At 42.2% G+C, this 18,208-nt stretch overlaps 1 protein-coding gene across 1 annotated transcript in view; it reads left to right on the top strand.

Moving 5' to 3' along the window:
- Opn5 (opsin 5) overlaps positions 1–18,208 on the top strand; it is a 57,444-nt gene that overhangs the window by 24,735 nt on the left and 14,501 nt on the right. The window contains exons 6-7 of the mRNA XM_005359789.2: positions 9,461–9,702; positions 12,797–12,854. Of these exons, the coding sequence (XP_005359846.1) occupies positions 9,461–9,702; positions 12,797–12,854 (300 nt within the window). The remainder of the gene's footprint in view (positions 1–9,460; positions 9,703–12,796; positions 12,855–18,208) is intronic.

Raw genomic sequence — 18,208 nt, 5'->3', positions numbered from 1 at the left:
ACCTACCTACCTACCTACCTAGATACATTTATAGAAATCATGACATAAGATACTTTAGAGCTCATACCATTTTGCTGGACTCTGCTGGGCATTTTAAGGACTTCCTACCATCCACACTGTCTGCTGAAGCAGCTTATCAGATTGCTTCTGAAATGGTTGGATATTATGGTAAAGGTGAGAGAATACAGCTGGTGGCTTTTTACATGTGGTAGTAAAGGGAAAAGAATATGGAATTTGACAAGGATGAGGGTTTGAATTCCATCATAACCATTCCCCTTTGTAACCTGGCACTAGACACCTAGCTTCTCTTTAGATTTAATTAATGGATTGGTTGATTTTTTACATATAAATAAAATATAATTATATTATTTCCCTTTCTCTTTTTCCTCCAGTCTCTACCATGTCCCTTCCCTCCAATCCTCTCATATCCCCTGTCACTCTCAAGTTGATAGCCTTCCTTTTTTTGATGATTATTGTCACACACAGAGACACATACACACACACACACACACACAAATGCACACACCCATTGACAAATGAGTAAAAACAACTTGTTGAGTCCATCTTTGTGCTTTAACACCCAGCTCCTTTGAGTCCATTTTCTCACTGTGTAACAAGAATAGTATCACCTGGGTCTGGAGGGACCGCTCAGCAGTTAGGAACACCGTTTCTTCAGGGGAACCAGGTTTGGCCTCCAGCACCCACACGGCAGCCTACAACTCACCCGACACCCTCTTCTGCCTCCTCAGGCACCATACATGCTCAAGCTGAGCAGACATGAAGGCAAACACCCACACACATAAAATAAAATTAAACCTAGAAAGAAAAGCATTGAACCTCCCTGATATCCGTTATACACTGACACCAATTCCAACACATTTCTACTGAAGGAAGTAGAAGAAGAAGCTCCCAGGGCCCTTATCTGTCCTTCCCTTCCTTCAGCCCCTGCTCAGGACTGCTCAGCTTCTCACTCATTCAGAGCTGCCACTCGCCACGATGATCTAGAAGTGTCTAACTTCAAGGCTGCCGGCCAAGATTTTAGCATCAAAATAAATTTATTTAAGTAGTTCTAGCTGGGTTGTTATCTTGATCTGTCCTCTTTTGGTCTGATTTCATCTAGAAAACTTGAAATGGCATCTGTCTACAAGCCTGGCAGCTTCTCTAATTATTTTTTTGTTGATGGTTTTTCCGACTTCCACAGACTACAAACGGAAGTAGAGGGTGTATTTGTCTAAACATATGTGTATTGTTTACACAGTGCACAATCTGTTTGCACTCTCTGGTTCTGTGGCTCAACTTAACCTCACCTTTCTGAATACATATACTTTCCGAAGCATGGTTTATTATTGGCCAATAAGGGTAAGTTCAGTAGCACAGGCTCTCTCCGACTACTCAGAGCTGCCTGCAGAGGTCTTTAAAGTGTCACGGTCCCAGTTGGTTGGAGATCCAGCCAGGTTTTTGCTGTTCATTGTCCTGACTCTGTTGAGGTATCTAATTCCTTCTGTTCTTCCTCTGTAGCACATTGCATGTTCTTTACCCTAATCCCAAGGCCTCTGTAAGCAGTCTCTCAACTCTGCTTCCCTCGCCTCTGCAGCCCATACAGGGGACACTTTGGACGTGGCTAAGACCTTGATGAGGAAGGCATGTGTTTTCGGTTTGTACCTTCTCACACACGCAAAGGGCCCTGTGGCTTTTCTCTGCAGCCCTGATCTGTGGCACTCAGCTGAGAAAGGCCAGTTCAGGACTTGTTCTCACCCCTTCTGAGGTCCTTTCTTGTCTTTGGACTATAGACATTTCATCTATTGGGGTGGAAAACTAGTGTGTACTTTCTTGTGCATTCTCAGCATCACTTAGGCCCCTAGCTGTGGACACTCAATGGGTTTTCACTGTAAAAAAATGAAAAGCCTTTATTCTCAACTATTTTTTTACTCTCATGTGGGTTTCAAGTTTCCTTCCTTTCCTCTCTCCCTCCCTCTCTCCCTCTCTCCCTTCCTTCCTTTTTTTCTTCTTCACTATCTCATGTAGCCCAGGATGCCCTTAACGTCACCATGTAGCTGAGGCTGGCCTTGAACTCGCAATCCTTCTGTCTCCACATCCCAGGTACCAGAATTATAGCCATACTCTATCATGCTCAACTAACTAAAAATTCTATTTTGATACTGAGATGCCGAAAAATGAATGCTTAGTTGTTGCATGGGGCAAATATTTCTGCTGGTAAAATTATTCGCCCAGTGCATTGAACCTCTTGTGGCTCTTCTAATAAGGGGGGCAGTGCTGTGACTGGACATAATGTTAGAAATGGCACATGAGTTTTTCAAACATTGTACCAAATACTTTGGCACTCTGGAATTGTTCTTTAATGTACACTGATCAGCTATTCTGTCCAGACCTGCAGTTAATCCAGACCCTGGATTTCTCTTCCTGTCCCTTTCACTATTATTAAGCACCCCTCCTCAACTGTCCTAGAGAGTCTAAATTTCCTACTGTAGGGCACCAGGGCATTTGGCATGTTTCCTTTAGTGGCACCTGTCATATTGAGCCGAACATTTATCTCTCTTTCTTTGTAGAGGAATGAATGAGGTACAGACACGCATTGCAATCTGTTAGGGTCTGCATTCTGCAGTCCGACACTTGCTAGATGGTAACCATGATGCCTCCATTGAATACATCATTAAAGCAACCTAATTACCTTGCTAACTGTGAAGTGGTTCTTTGACTTCTGGCTTGAGCATCTCTTTCTTTGGGACTTTTCACTTCATTCTTTCCCTTTTCTTGAGAAAAAAACAAAAACAAAAACAAAACCCTAGCTATGAACTCAGTTTTTCTCAAGTGGCTTCTTTCCTTGATTAACCCATTGATCAGTGAGGTATCGGGTTCCGGGGACTCCCTATGTGAAGCCAAGGACAGTTAATAGAAGCACTTGCTCTTTTTAAAACCAATTAGTTCTTTCTCTTTGTTCTCTTTAGCTTTCCCAAGGTTACAGGCCACTTCTCAGAGAAGGGTTTTAAAAATGGAATTCAGGTCTTCCTGTCAGAATGTTTTACTGAACTACTATGATTACTTCATGGGAATTGTCAAATTTTTAATTAATTTGCAATTGTAAACTCCTCTTGTGGTTGGTGTTCGATGCCTTTCTTTACTGCCAGTCAATAGGGCCTGTAGGGAAACCGCATCCTTCCAACACTTCCCGTCCCCAGAACCCAGCACATTGCCTCTAGCATGCTAAGTGCTTAGTAACTATTTGCTGAAGGAAAGAAAAACTAGGCCAGAGAGACATAATAATAAAAAAAGAATTTCAAAGTCCTTGTTATTTCCAATATTCCCACTTGTCCCACAAGAGAATACACTGTTAACATTTCTTATTGACTTTTGGTCATCAGTATTTGAATCCTGTTCTGAGAAATCGCCAACATTTTTAATTGTTTTGGAAGAGCAAGGATGAGAGCTACCTATGTGAGTCAGAAGTGTAGAAAAAGCCAACAGCTATACTCCTGTCACCCGCCATTCTCATGTGCGTCAGGGTGTGGTAACGGCACACCCAGGGCCCGAGTTCTCCTCACCCAAGGTGGTGTGTTCTAATCAGAACCACTCGGTGGCCGGAGCCTGAGTGCCATCCCTTCCTGAGTCTCAGGGCCAGGTTCCTGCCCAGATCTACACCTTTTGATAAGTTCTACTCCACTCAGCAGAACTCAGTGCTGTAACCTACTCTGGTCTGACCCATCTCGGGCAAACCATGTAAAGAGTAAGGCCTTAGCTTTTCACATCTGTGAACAGGTGTGGGACAGAGAGAGAAGGAACAGCAAGTCCAATGGCATTGTCATTAACTTCAAAACTCTGAGATTCTGCCCATCTGGTTATACACGTTGGCTCATTTCAAGGCCTGTTGCGGTTGTTGAAGTAATACTAGCTGGGTCCTGTAGCTGTTTGTTTTCCTGTTGGCAACAGTGTCCCATCTAAGGAGCTTGGTTCGCCTATAATGACCACATCTCCACCATGTCCCTTCCTCTGTTGATCAGGCCCTTACAAACTATCTTGCATTCATTAGGTCAGGCCGTGGCTTAGTCTGGGGGCATCATCTTCAGTTTTAGACTAAAACTCCCAAACACAGATGAGCAGGAGGAGGAGCGACCTAATTTGCCTCCTCTTTTTCGGTCTTGGGTTTTGCTTGTTTTTAGAGTAGCGGTATTTTTAAGGTTTGAAAAAATTGCAGCTGGAAAGTGTGGAATTTTTTTTTCTTAAGCATGAGCTCATATTTTCTGCCTGGATCGCAGCCAGGGCTAACAGATGGCAGCCCCCCCCCCCAAAGACTCCAGAGAAGTTTCTTTGCAAGTTTGTGGAAGAGGGTGTGAGACAGTTGACCTCAGCTGTCACTCTGTGGGTAAACAAAAGGAGCTCAAAGCAGACCTGTTAGGTTGTTGGATGACCTGAGCCCTTAGAAGATGGCCTGAGAGCACAGGGATCCTTTCTCTTGGCTTTACACTTGTACGAGGGAACCGAGGTACAAAAAGCTATGGCAGCAGTCAGGGTCCCCATCTTCCTACTTATTTCTTCCCCTTCCCTTCACCCTTTCTACTTTCTACTTTTTTTCTTCAATAATATACTCTATAGTATAGGCTGTCCTGGAACTCATTCTGAAAAAAATATTGGCCTTGAACTCATGGTCATCCTCCTGTCTCTGCCTCCTGAGTACTAGGGTCACTGGCATGCCTCCATACTGGCCTTTTACTTTTCTGCATTTTGGTAGTATCACTTAGTGACAGGCATACTCACACATGGAAGGCAGCTGTCCCAGAAATGGCATTACTGTCTTTTAATCTAATTTTAATTGGTTGTGAGCAGATCTATGTACTTGCTAATATATCTCTGATAATATATCTCGGTCTTTTCATCCATCCCATACATAGGTCAATTACACAGTGTCCGGCAGTGGGCAGGACCCTCTACTACCCTTCTCTTGGCACACTGATTTCACCTCAGCCATCAAATTCACATTGCTATCACTTTCTTGGTGATGTAACTCAAACATGGATGGAGGGTTTGTTCTGTCTCCTTTCCTTCCTCCATGCTTTTCCTTTCACATCAATCCTATGGCCTCCGCCCATTGATTTCATTATTCAAGGACGCGTGCAGCTGAGCCTGACTCAGATCTGGGCAGAGGAGCTTGGAGGGAGGAACTGGACTCCTGAAATGGCTGTGCATAGAGCAATAGAGTTTTGTTCTTCTAAGAGACAGTGAGGCTAAATAGGATTGGGACCATGGAGAGATACAGTATCTCACAGCCAAAGACCCCGCATCCTTCTACCATGTCCCTCACACCGAGAGGAGGGAGCCACCCTTCTTAGAACTGTTGCCTGCTCTGATAATTCAGAATCATGGATAGCTTTAAATCTTTAAGCTCAGCCCCTCATCTTAAGACAATGTTAACTAGTTAGTTAACTTAGTGGGACTGAACACATGTAGGCACCATTACTTGGTAATACTTACTGCCACCCTCAACCAGAGCTGGGGAATACTGGCGTCCTTGGGTCTTTTGCAGCAAGACTTATTTAAAATGAACCAAGCTGCAGATGTGTGATTCTTTTGTACAAGCTAAACATGAATTCTGTGAATTGCCTCCCACAAAACTGTTCTAATTTAAGAACCAGAGCTTTTAGTGCTTTGTCAGTGAACCAAGAAACGGCGATGGAGATGAAGTTATTAAAAAATAAACAGCCTAGGAAGAGCGATGGGTGCTGGGGATACCTGGGGTTTAAATGTCGGGAAACTGGAGTGAGATTGGATTGGGTAAAGTGAGGAATGAACTCAGGAAAAGTTGAAGCCCAGTCCAAGCTCTGGGAAAATGTCACAAAGGTTTCAGAAAGTGCATGATAGATAGAAGCTTAAACATTAATTAATTTAGTTGTTTTTCCTTTTGGTGTGTTTGTGCCCATGTTTGTCACATTGCATGAATGGATGTCAAAAGACAGCTTACAGGAATGGCTTCTCTCCTTCTCCCACTTGAGTTTCTGGGATCAAACTCAGGTTGTCTGGCTTGGTGGCAAGCACCTTTACGCTGGGACTTATTTCGCTGGCCCAGATTTACTACCTGAATGATTGACATTCTGTGCAATATAATTTAAAATGAGGTCAACGGAAATGGATGTGCCTGGCTTTGACTTTTTACCCACGCGCATGTGCTTTTCTTTCCACACCTCTCACCTTTGCCCCTTCTTTTTGTTTTAGACTTGATTCTAATGATAGTGTTTTATTCTGAAGCCAGAAGCCCCACAGTACTTAACTGGCTGTGTTAACAAAACAAAACAACACAGTGTATCCATGTCTTCTGCATTTTTTAAGAAAAGAAAACATATAAACCTTCCCTGTTCCTACTGAATTCCCATAAAAGTAGAAAATAGGATGGGATTTGTGCTAACCTGTTTTTTGTCAATGGCTTTGGCAGTGGTACAGACAATGGTTTTCAAGATGGCATAAGATCACCCTGTGACTCACCCTAGAATCAAAGATGGGGCTTTACAGCTGCTAACACAAGCTCTATTATTGTAGCTAGTGTTTTTGTTTTTGTTTTTTTTTAATTTAGGAAAAAAGGGGCCTTTACTGGGCACCTTGGGGCATCTACTCTTTAGAAACAAAAGTCACACTAAATCAAAGAGAAAGGACTTCTGGGTAGGTTTCTGTGGGATGATGGAAAAGCGATCTCAGAAAGAGAAATAGAGGGTGTGTGTTAGTCAGACCAGGCTATAAGTGTTGGACATGGAAGAGAAAAAGATTCAGCTTAATAGCTGAAGCATCATCGCAAGGCCTTCGATTGAGTCCTGGCTCCTTTGGTTCATCTATTGGGGATTCTCGTTCTCTGTAGAGTGGAACAAACAGCATTGCAGAGGAGTTTCTTGCCTGCCATTAGTGTTGAAGATGAGTTCTGAAATTCCTTTTTTTGAAGATTTATTATTTTTAAATCATGTGTATGTGTGTATATCTGTGTGCGGATATGCACAGGTGAGCACAGGTACCTCCCGTGGCCACAGGAGGCTCTGGATTCTCTGGAGCTGGACTGTCGAGTGGTTGTGAGTGCTGGGAACTGAACTTGAGTTCTTTGGAAGCACAGGCTGCTCTCTTTGACCTGTGACCCTGTCTCTGTCTCTTGAGCCTCCTGAGCCTTGAAATTCTTGAGTGCAATATTCTAAATTCTGCAACCCCAGAAATCTCTCTCTTCTCTCTCTCTCTCTCTCTCTCTCTGTGTGTGTGTGTGTGTGTGTTTCTGGGGATGGAGATGGAACACTTGCTAAGCAAGTGTCCTATCCCTAAACTCAGCCTCATGCTTCATTCTTACATATCTTGCAAAGGTAGGTTTCCATGGCAACAAATCTCACACTCATGATGCTCTTTAGGTCACAGACAGACAAGTTTTGAATCATTCCCTGTGTATAACAGTCAGGCTCCTACTAATTCACATGGAAATGCACATGCATATGTGTGTGCTCATAGAAGACGCACAAACACAAGGTTTATTACTGAGAATAGCACCCAGCTGTGCCACTTAAACAAAAGAGCATCTATACGTAATTTAACATGTTTGTACAGCATGCTAGGTCTCACATCTCTTTGTAGCACATCATGAGCAGGGTATCAGGAATGGTTGTTGTCTTTTTAGGTCAAATGGTGGGAGGAAGACACAATGACACCCTTGTTCGTACCGTTCTTTCATCTTCCCAAGTTCTGAGGAAGCTCTCAAGGAAAAGTGAGGAAAGCTAGATCTCTCATTCCTGTCTCTGTAGTCAGTGAGTACAGTTAGTATGACTGTTAGTCAGGTTTGAGTGATGCTCTACCTGTTATGTCAACTTCACGAAGCTAGGGAGAGAGATGCCAAGGAAAATTAAAATGAATGCTGACCAACGAAAGGAAAAGCACGCTAAAGTGCTGATTTAGGTTCAGCTTTATTATTTAGCTCACTGGAAGAACAACAGCGTAAGGACATTTAGAAGTTAGCGATGCTCTCTTTTACATAGGTTCCGAAATAGGCCACTTAAAATAAAAAAAAACCGACCCTGGACTTCATTTCCTAGGGTTAGTAGTCTCACTGAAAACCTTTTTATTTCTGTTTGACATTTGTCTAAACTAATCTGGTTAGAGTGGAAATTCTAGGTGGGCAGGGATGTGTCTGCTTGTCCTTCCGGTGTCCTGTACATGAAACACAGTCTCTCAATACTACTTGTTGGCTGAATGGATAGTGGTCTGTCTATTCGCTGTTTTCTCCAGGCAATTTCTTCCTGTGGGCTAATCTTCCATGTTTCTGTTCATAAACCTCTGCAAGCTACAGAGCACATGGCAGTAAGAGAGAACTCAGCAATGTGTTTTTACAAAACCCTGAACACACGTGTATTCTCTCTGCTCCCGGCCTCACCTCCCTGAGCAGCTTGTCCACATCTCCGTGGTTCCCTCATTTGCACATGGACAAATTCCACTCATACATGGGGTACCTTCCTCGCAGCTTCTCTTGCTGCTATCCCTTCACCTTGCCCAAGTGCAGAGGCTGTACAACATACTCCATGAAGCTCTTACTTATTCCAATAAGAAACAAACTTGTTCTCTTTCGTGCTGACACCAAAACCATATCCAGCTGTGCTCTGCTATTATTTATACTCTGGAAGACCACTCAGGAACTGGGGCATGTTTAGGGTCTTGTCCAAAGCGTTTGCCAAAACTGTTTGCTTCCCTGAACTAAGATACCTGTTAGGATCAGCAGCTGTAGGGTACTAGTTAGGGTTATACCTAAAAGGACTGAGTTTGACAAGGTGAAAACTTATGAGGGTGTTTTAAACTGTATTTGCAATTATTCTGTGGTCTGAAAATATTAAGAGATTATTTTAATTTCATGAGAGAAAACTTTCTATGTTGCTTTGGCTGAAGCTCCGCAACCTCTTTTTGTCTTTTATATCTGGGAAATTTCTGTGATCCAAGCCTCTTAACTTGTGAAAAACTTGAACCAGAAGAATCAACATTTAGTGAAAATCTCTGAAGAAAGTGCACATTAGAATTTTAAATTAGGACAACACTTCTCAGTTTCTTGAGGCCAGTGGAGATGATTTAAGAGTTCATCAAGATGGACTTATTTTCTGTCAGGTCTGCAAGAGAACGTGGATTGAGGACTCTGGCAAGCTCAGGAGAACTGGTATCATTTTATTATGATCTCTTGCCCCAATGTAGGCAGAATCTGACACTATTATAGGGTTATATTTTGAGTCTTTTTGAGGGCATTGGAATTTTAAAGTGGAGAGTAGACAGGATGTGGCAAATGGGATAAGGATTGTGCCAACTTCTCAGAAGTCAATGGAACACAATCTCTGTGATCAAAACAGGACTTTTTAGGGGATGAAGGACTTGCCCCTCCTTTAGGCCTGTCACAACACTTTGGATTGTTTATGAATTCTCTTGATCCCACTGTCTCTCATTTTCCCTGTGTCAGGTGGCAATGCTGATTTGTGCTGGCTTCCTGATTGCCTGGATTCCCTATGCAGTGGTCTCCGTGTGGTCTGCTTTTGGAAGGCCAGACTCCATTCCCATACAGCTCTCCGTGGTGCCCACCCTCCTTGCCAAATCTGCAGCGATGTACAATCCGATCATCTACCAGGTCATTGATTACAGATTTGCCTGCTGCCAGACCGGTGGTTTGAGAGCAACGAAGAAGAAATCTTTGGAAGACTTTAGGTAAACTTCAGAAGCTGGAGATGCATTGTATTTTCTTTGTCTTAAAAAGCTATGGCACTTTAAGCTGACACTTGGGGAGGAGCTGAGTTCCTGAGGAGCTTGGGTTAGGAGGATTTTGTTCTCTGATCATCAAAATTTCTGAACCCAAGTCATCAGATGCGTATGGGCTAGATGACGGACAGGTATCAAGAGGCATTCTAGGTTTTGATCCTGTGCATTTTGAAGTAATCACTGTATCAGTGATTGTGAACTTTCTTTTGAGGGGATTAAATCCATATCAGTGCAGGAGTGTTCTATGTGGCATTGATCCAACCATAAATACTTGTGAAAGATTACTGGCCACTGTTGTCTGGGGCATCAACACTCTTAGTTAAAATCAAAGACCTGAGGCAGAAGTGTGGGAGAGGGTGATAGATAACCCATTCCCCTCTCTTTGTTTTCTGTCAGACTCTTTCAGGTATTTTCTATTCTTTCTCTGTGTTACATTAAGACATGGGTTCAAGTAAGGTTAAGCCTGGGAAGCCACTCACCTTTACACAGGCAGCAGGGTAGGAATTGACACTTAAACATTGGTCTTTTTCATCTATGCTGAAAAAGAAACATCTATGTTTCTGCTGCACAGAGTATAAGAGACCTTCAAAGTCCACAACTATTTTCCCTAGAGGTCCAATATTAAGTGAGTACAGAGATAGCTAGGATTGTGGGGCGGGGTGGTCTTCTGTGTCTATGCAGACCCTGTCTTTGAGTAAAAAATGGAAAACGCATATCAAATCATTGTCTAGACTGAGGAAGCAGGGAAGACTTCAGGGTCTCTGATCCTCTTGAGTTATTACCTGGGGACAGGTATTCTTCAACATTTCTTCTCTTTAATAGGGGGTATTAGAGATAGACCACCAGGAAGACATGGAACTCTACCTTCTGATACTCTGCTTTACCACATTTTGAACTTTAATTTGTTTTTACCCTCTGAGTACATGGTCAAATAAAAATAATCATAAAAATTTATAAATTAGTGACAATATTGCCATTGTTGCTCTGCCAAAGGGACCAGATCTACAATTTGGGATGGAAACTTAGTCTTTAAGACAGTAGCTTTCAATAGTCCAACTTCTGAGGGGCACATTAGTTGCTTAGAGCCAAAGACTGGGATGAGCTGACAACAGGAAGTTGTAGTGACTGAACCAAAGGGTGTGTGGGAAAGGCCTGCGTGACAAATGTGGGCGGCCTGTCAGAGTGTTGATAGTTGATGTCTTCTCTTTGGAAACGAATGATTAAGTCCAAATGCTAACATCTATATCTTTAGGAAGTTATAAAGCTTTTTCCTTACCAACTATTGATTCTTTATTGTGGAGGCAGGTAGATGGAATAATTTTCACAGAGAATTTTGGGAGAAAGTAGCGGGACACTTCTTTACTCAAAAACGACAACGTGACAGAGGTGACTGGAAGCGCTTCTCACCCACCTCAGAAGTTTGCCTTGGACTGTGATTTGCACATGTACTCACAAGTGTGAGCAGCACATAAATATTCAACACTCAGCAAGGGAAAGAGGGACAGAAAGTGACTTTGGGTCATGAGCCTTTAGAAAACCCAGTCAGGCAAGAGACAGCTCGGTTTAGTTGTCCTCACGAAACATTTATGCAGAATGCAGTGACTGCTTTTCTGAAGAGGACTGAAAGTGTTTTATGTTCCTGACGACATTCCTGCTTCTACTGGGGAAGCCAGCATTAGGGACCTTGGATTCCACAGGCTAGCACGCCTTCTCAGAAGCCATTTTGAGAGGTGTTGAACTGTAGGTTTTAGAAGTGTCTGCTCCAGAGGATCACAGAAGGGTGGAAGGCAGCCCTCAAAGTTTCTCTTTTAAATAGAGAGAATTAGGTAGTTCCTGATTATCTTTGCTGTTGTTAAGAGGTCGAGTGCTCCTAGGGTGACGTGAAGTGATTCCGTGGTTCAGACCAAGTCAGTGAACTGAAATGGGATTAGCAGATGATATTTCTGCTCCTTCTGTTTCTGAGATCTGAAATGTGTTTTGAAAAATTGAATTCCAACAGAAAAGCTACTGTGTAGAATATGAGCTTGTGAAAAGAAATTTTGAGTTAATTTTAACAGTCCTAGAAAAGTAATGCTGAACTTTCCACTGTCAACTTCCCTGAAATTTGACAGAAGGTAGTGAGCCACACAGCAAACAAAAAAGACCCCAGAATTCCAAACATAGAGAAGATTCCAGTTTGAAACGACACTGCAGTCCTCGCTCGGCTGCTGAGATAGAGTCTCTTGTGGCTGGCTGTGTGATTGTTACCTCAGGAACTCTGAGAACTCCACCAGCTGAGATCGGCCCAAGCTGGGCCTGAGTTTCAGCCATTTGCCTGGCTCTCTCTCCCAGGTGATTCTCATCATAACCCTCTCTGAAAGCTGATGGAGGAGAGGCAGAGAAAGGAAAATGCCGGCAACGGCGGGCAGAGTTACAGTTCTTTGCCTCAGCCTCCGTGGAGACCTACGAGGTTGTTTTCGGCTGATGATAGAGGAAGAGACTTCAGTCACGTGGGTAGAAAGCAACAGACTCAGTGGGCTATGATGTAAAGGACAAATGTCTTCCACACTTCTGGTACATTAGCCCAAGGGCAACCAATATCCCAAATTCTGCGCTGGCTCTTACCCTTCAAGTCTTCCTGACTGCCCGAGTTTACAGGCTGCCTCTGCAGGTTCAAATGAATGAGCATGATGAATCACTGCTTTCACAACACAGGGAGTTTGTGCAAAGAAACACTCTGGATGTAGAAGGCTTTGCCCAAGAGATTTCTTTTTCATTTAGAATATTTTGGATTTTTAGCTTTCTTCTCGTTTAAGCTGAAACTTTACGTGCATAGTTTTTTTTTTCCCACAAGTTTTTGCTTATTTTTCTACCACTTGATACAGTTTTTTTAACTTTAAAAAATTCAAAGGATGTATACAATATATCTAGAGAACACCTATGCTCTACTACACCAGGCTTCTCCGAACAGGTAGTGATGGTAGCTAAGCTGACGTGATAGCATACTTAAGAGTGCGTGGATGTACGTCTCTGGATGCATTTCCTTGTCTCTTCTCTGTTGTAGGCTGCACACTGTAACCGCAGCCAGGAAGTCTTCTGCCGTGCTGGAGATCCATCAAGAGGTATGAAGATGGACACAGCGACACTCATGGACACACTATTCACACACTTGCCTTTCCACTGGTCTTCACCTTCAGTCCTGGCTCCACTCTTGTCTCTATATTCTATTTTTATATTTTGTATATTTCCCCTCTTTTTCCTGAAGCCAGGGTTTGTTGGGAAACTGCAAAGGGAAACTAGGCTAGGACTTCCTGAACACTAGGAAGGAAATCCCCGATACTCTCTTTTCCTTACGCCAAACCTATCCCGTGCCAAATAGGATTTGCCTAAGATATTAAGAAAAAAAATGTTAATAAGTTTTATTCATTAGGGTATTGTTTTACTTATGTCATCATGACATCTTCTTTATCATTGTCATCATCAGTCATCATCATCTTCTTCATCATCATTTTTTAGTGGAAGGCCAGGGATGCTGTGCCTGGGGTTCCCCTAGGCAGCAGGTCACTGAGACAGTGGGGGGCCATGGTTACTTGGTAGGCACTAGATTCTCACAGTTCTTCTCTTCTCTGCTGGCTGAGGGTCGAACTCTGTGCCAGGAATAATGGGAAGGAGTCCTCAAGGGAAATCAGCTCTGTCTGAAAACCGTGAATGGTTTTCGTGTATCTCTGAATTTGAATACAAAATTAATTCCTGCTGATAGCACTTTCATTCTCCTGGGTTTTCATTAGGTTCTTGCTAATTCTATGCAGTGAGTAGGGCATCAGTACCTGAGGAAGAGATTTAGTGTCAGTGTTGTTTGAAAATGCTGTTTCTTGTCTTTACTTGCTTTGTGACCTTAGTTCTTTTTATTATTATTCATTGTATCTCCACAAGCACCCTTTTAAGCTCAAGAATGAATAAGAAGGAAGGATTTTAAAATCAAGTTATGTTCTTTAAATGCTAAAGTGAAGGATAAGGCATGCAAATGCTATCTAGATAGGCATTTCGTCAGTGCCCACTGGATTTTCTCTCCTTACCTAGGAAAGGCCCAGGCAGGTATTCTCTATGCTTCTGCATTCTGTCTACCTCCAAGTCTACTATGAACATAGCCTTGTTCATTCACCTTGTTTCTCCTCTTCTGATAACTGCTAGGCAGAAAAACAAGAAATGAGCGGCTTTTCCCTTGTACTGGTGATCTATTTACTCCTTGCATCTGAAGGTTTGTAGAGTGCCAGGCATTCCCTCAAGGCTCCATCTTTTGTGTATGATAGCTTCAGCTTCTCTGTGTCTATTTTCCTTGAGGATGGCAGGAGGAATGAAGGAGGAGTTAGTGCGTGTTGTCGGCTTAAGATAGGTGTTAAGTAGATGTAACAAAAGGAGCTGTGGGATTGCAGCAAAGGTAAGAATCTCTCTCTGGAACTCAGGGCTACTAAGTCAGGATTGAGCAAGGACACAATTGTCATTGGAAGGGAGAGGCAAGCTCATAGACAGATGTGTACCTATAGATACGGGAGAGGGACCCAGATGGAGTGGGCAATGTGTTTAGACCCAGACCGCCTGGGTTTGCACCCTAACTCTGTGCCCTTGGTAAGCTCATGAAGTGGAGAAAGGAACCAATCGTTTCTAAGGGTTGTTGTAAAGCACAGATGAGAGAATGAGAAAAAGCTCCTGTTCAGCACACTATCTGTTAGTGAGCACACACTCCTAACACACAAAGAGTTTCTCTTACTGTGCTGGTGGTGCTCAGCGGAGAAGGGGTTCTGCACAAGCCGAGTGGGAAGTCATGATGTCTGTGCTGTCCAGAACTACCAGTCTAGAGGTATTGCAGAAGGTGGATTACTTAGTGAGGATGGCGGGTCATGGTTGTGCATTTTCCCATTTATTAGGGACTTTGTAAAGAAGTTAAAATTTGTGAGATTCTGGATGATGTGATGGCAGTGGCCATGGAAATGCAAACATAGCTCTCAGATGTCTCAAGAAGTAGGGGTCCGTGGCAGTTGATGGCATGGTGACGGAAGAGTTAAGACTGGCTCTGGGAAATCTGCTTGGGGGAAGCTGTGTGGATAAAGAAAAAGTGCTGAGTTCAAAAGGCCTGACAGGATTAAGGTCAAGGAGGTGTTCTGAGGAGGTGATTTTAGATAAGGGGGAGCGAGAGACCTCAGAGTTGAGTCCACTCACGCTAATGTGGCCTGACAGTGAAAGCTAACGTTGACCTTTACAGGGGTGCCCAGACATAGAGTGCACAGTCTCATTTATTAACTAACTAAACTGTGGACTTTAGCACAGCTTTAAAAAGCATGTCCAAAAAAGAATGAGCACACTGAGGAGGGAAATAGGGTTTAAATATTAGGAGCTTTGGGGAAAGAACCTAGCTTTCATTTCTCCTACCAATATGAAATACATGATTCCAATCCTCTGTGCCCTGCTTGCATAAGTTTCTGTGATACCCTGGGGGGTGGACGGAACTAGAATTATTACAGTATTGATTGAGAAAAAGAGAGGTGCTCCTTGGGGAAGAATGCGGGAAGAAACATGTTACTGACAATTGGCTTCATACATCAGGCTCTCAGGGAAGGCTTCTCGAATTGGTGTTGCTTGTCCCAAAGCTCACAATGGTTTACGGAAAGAAACTTTGCGCAGTTTCCAAACACTTCCTCAGTTTTCAGTTTCAGCTGCATTTTGGTCTGCTAGTGGCTGTGCCTGTGTGTTACTAACATCTAAATCTTTGAACAGACAGTTCGCATTGTTTGAACTCTGAGTAACTGGTTCAGTGTCTGCCCTTTGAAGGGTACTTGGAAATAAAATGATTGGGATCAAATGGGTAGCCTGGGAACATGGGATAGAATGTTAAAAGGAGAACGTGAAATCCTAGATTTCTGGTTTATTCATTATCACTATTATTGCTATTGTCATTAGTAGTGATTCTTACTAAATATCCAAGGCTGGTTTTGATTGACCTCACACCTCTTTTGTGTTAGAACTGTAGGCCTGTGTCACCATGCCCAGCCAGTCCTAAATTGCCTTCTTTCTATGGGCAGCCATTTAAATTTACTTAAATTAAAAGAAAAAGAACGAACAAATAAATCTATGAAAAGAGACTAAGAGCTTAAATACTCTATGAACTTGAAAATTTGATTTTCAAGCATAATAGTAAAATCCAAAAATCATTTTAATGATTTTCAGAGGAAGACAGCAGGAATGTGTTTTCTAGTAAAGCTCTATATAATCATTCAAATGCAGATTTCTTAAGAATCAAACATTAAACTTATTTGCAACTTGCTTGGTAACTATAATACTTGGTTCCATAATTTTTCCTTAAAAAGCATGCTCTTTGATGATCTATAGCAATGTGAGCCATGTTATGAACAGCGATATTTCCGTTAAATGAGTGAAAATGAGGAGAAAAGACAGAGTCGAGGAGCTTGAGGGAGGAAAACCAACAGCAAGTGCTGTTACGTATCTGGAAGGGCTAGGAGGTGTCAGCATGATGGTAGGTCTTATACACATCAGAATGCCAGAGGGCGACCACTGAAGGTATATAGGAAAAGGCTAGTGTGTAGCATTCACCAGCATCGGATTCGTAATTGTATTTATTGTGATGGAGCCAGGTCTTATTGTCCAAAGGGTCATCCCTCTTTAATTTTGATTAATGTGTATTCAGGATGCATAATAATGGAGCTCAATCTGATATGCCAATACATACATACAACCAGAGTGAAAAAAATCTTGCCTCTCTATATCTATTTCCTCTCCCTCCCCTAGTTATTCTACATTAAGGCCAACTTTTCTTTTAACTTTCACACATGAAGGGTTATTTAAATTATTTAACTCAATGTAATATACTTCACATAGAGGTAGTTTGTTGTCAGTGATATATTTCTTTTTATTTTAATTTATGACTAATTAATATTTAGTGTGCACAGCATACCACTTCCAATACATTATCTTTTCCCGGTCATCTGTCTACAGGTACCTCGGTTGTTTCCACATTAGAAAATTGTAAATGGTTTGCATGCTTCTTGTGAAAAGGTGGCACAAGGCAAAATCTTTGAAAGTTATAGGGAATTCAGTAAGAAAACAGCATCAAAACCATATTCTTAGTACCAACAGCTTGAAATCTCAAAGTCCAAGTGTATTACTTAGAGAAAACCCTTGCTCACCACTGTGGCTTTTGTGAACTTGGATATTTTGCTTTTTATAGATTGTACAACCTTCTACATGTATATACACAGGTCGTATTAATGAGTGGAATACATTTTTGAGATTATTCTACTGAATAGATTTGAATCTTAAGTGACTTTTCTCAGTTATGTTAAATATCTGTTCCTTATCTCTGGTCTCCGCTGAACATGTCTCAAGCAGACCATGAGATTTATATTTCATGTATATCACATAAGACATAGCTGAGAGAAAAATCACTCCACCTTGTACCAGGATTTCATTGGTTCTATTTTGTTTTGGTTTCAACGTTGGCTGACTCTACCTAGGTAAATGTTGCATCCACTCATTCCTTCTAGTCAGGAGCTTTTATTATACATTTGCAGCACACAGTGAACTGAATATTTTGGGAAATATAGAAGAAGGGGAGTGTTTTCGATCTCTTAGGAATTGTGTGTCAGAATCAGAAAATTGCCAACCAACTCTTTATGTTTATATAGCATCTACCTCTCTCTCTCTGTCTATATTATCTGTATCTGTGTCATCTACCAAATGGTCACAACTGTCGTAGTAGCTAGATGGGGCCCTCTGGATGCCATCAGAGTTTGATATTTGAACTTCATGAATTAGTTTTCTTCCCCAGGTTATAATAAAATGAGCCTCACTGTGTGATCTGGGATCCTGTGATTTCTACATTTTTTTTTCTTGAGAACAGAGATAGAGTATAGAAAACAGAGCATAGTCATTCAGAGCACAGTTTGGGAATTAGCCTTATGTCATACCAAATATATGTCACCCACCAGATGTGTAAGTAAATGGCCTTATTTCTCCAAGTCCTCAGTTGTCAAAAGTCTTACAGCATTATAATTTGTCTTAAATTCATTAAAGTCTACGAGATTCTTCGTAATCTTTGGACTCCTTGAAAGGATAAAATCAACAGATGTGTCTAAGGACTTTGTTAGAAGAACTACTTAGTCGATCTGCATGAGATTGATAGGAATAACATACACTCTTGTAACTGTGCCAGAGGAGTCTGGATTCTGTAGATCTGGGAGATTCTCACTCTTCTTGAGAAGGTGAAAGATAACAGGACTCTGTGGAAACAGCCATTTGTAGTCCTTCCACAGGACATTGCTAGTGTTAGGTCTTGGACTGGAGAAGATGTTTCCTGTATAAGTTGCATTTGGGGTGCAGGAAGTGCGTCACCAGTGTCTTGGTCCATTCCAGTAAGAGTCTCCAGCAAGGAGAAAGGAATTGAACAGTCTTGCCTGGCTCTGAT

This window comes from Microtus ochrogaster, linkage group LG2 (assembly GCF_000317375.1).
Source record: "Microtus ochrogaster isolate Prairie Vole_2 linkage group LG2, MicOch1.0, whole genome shotgun sequence".
Classification (NCBI taxonomy): domain Eukaryota; kingdom Metazoa; phylum Chordata; class Mammalia; order Rodentia; family Cricetidae; genus Microtus; species Microtus ochrogaster.
Note: the sequence above shows the minus strand (reverse complement) of the source record. Positions and strands in the feature narration are given on the sequence as shown.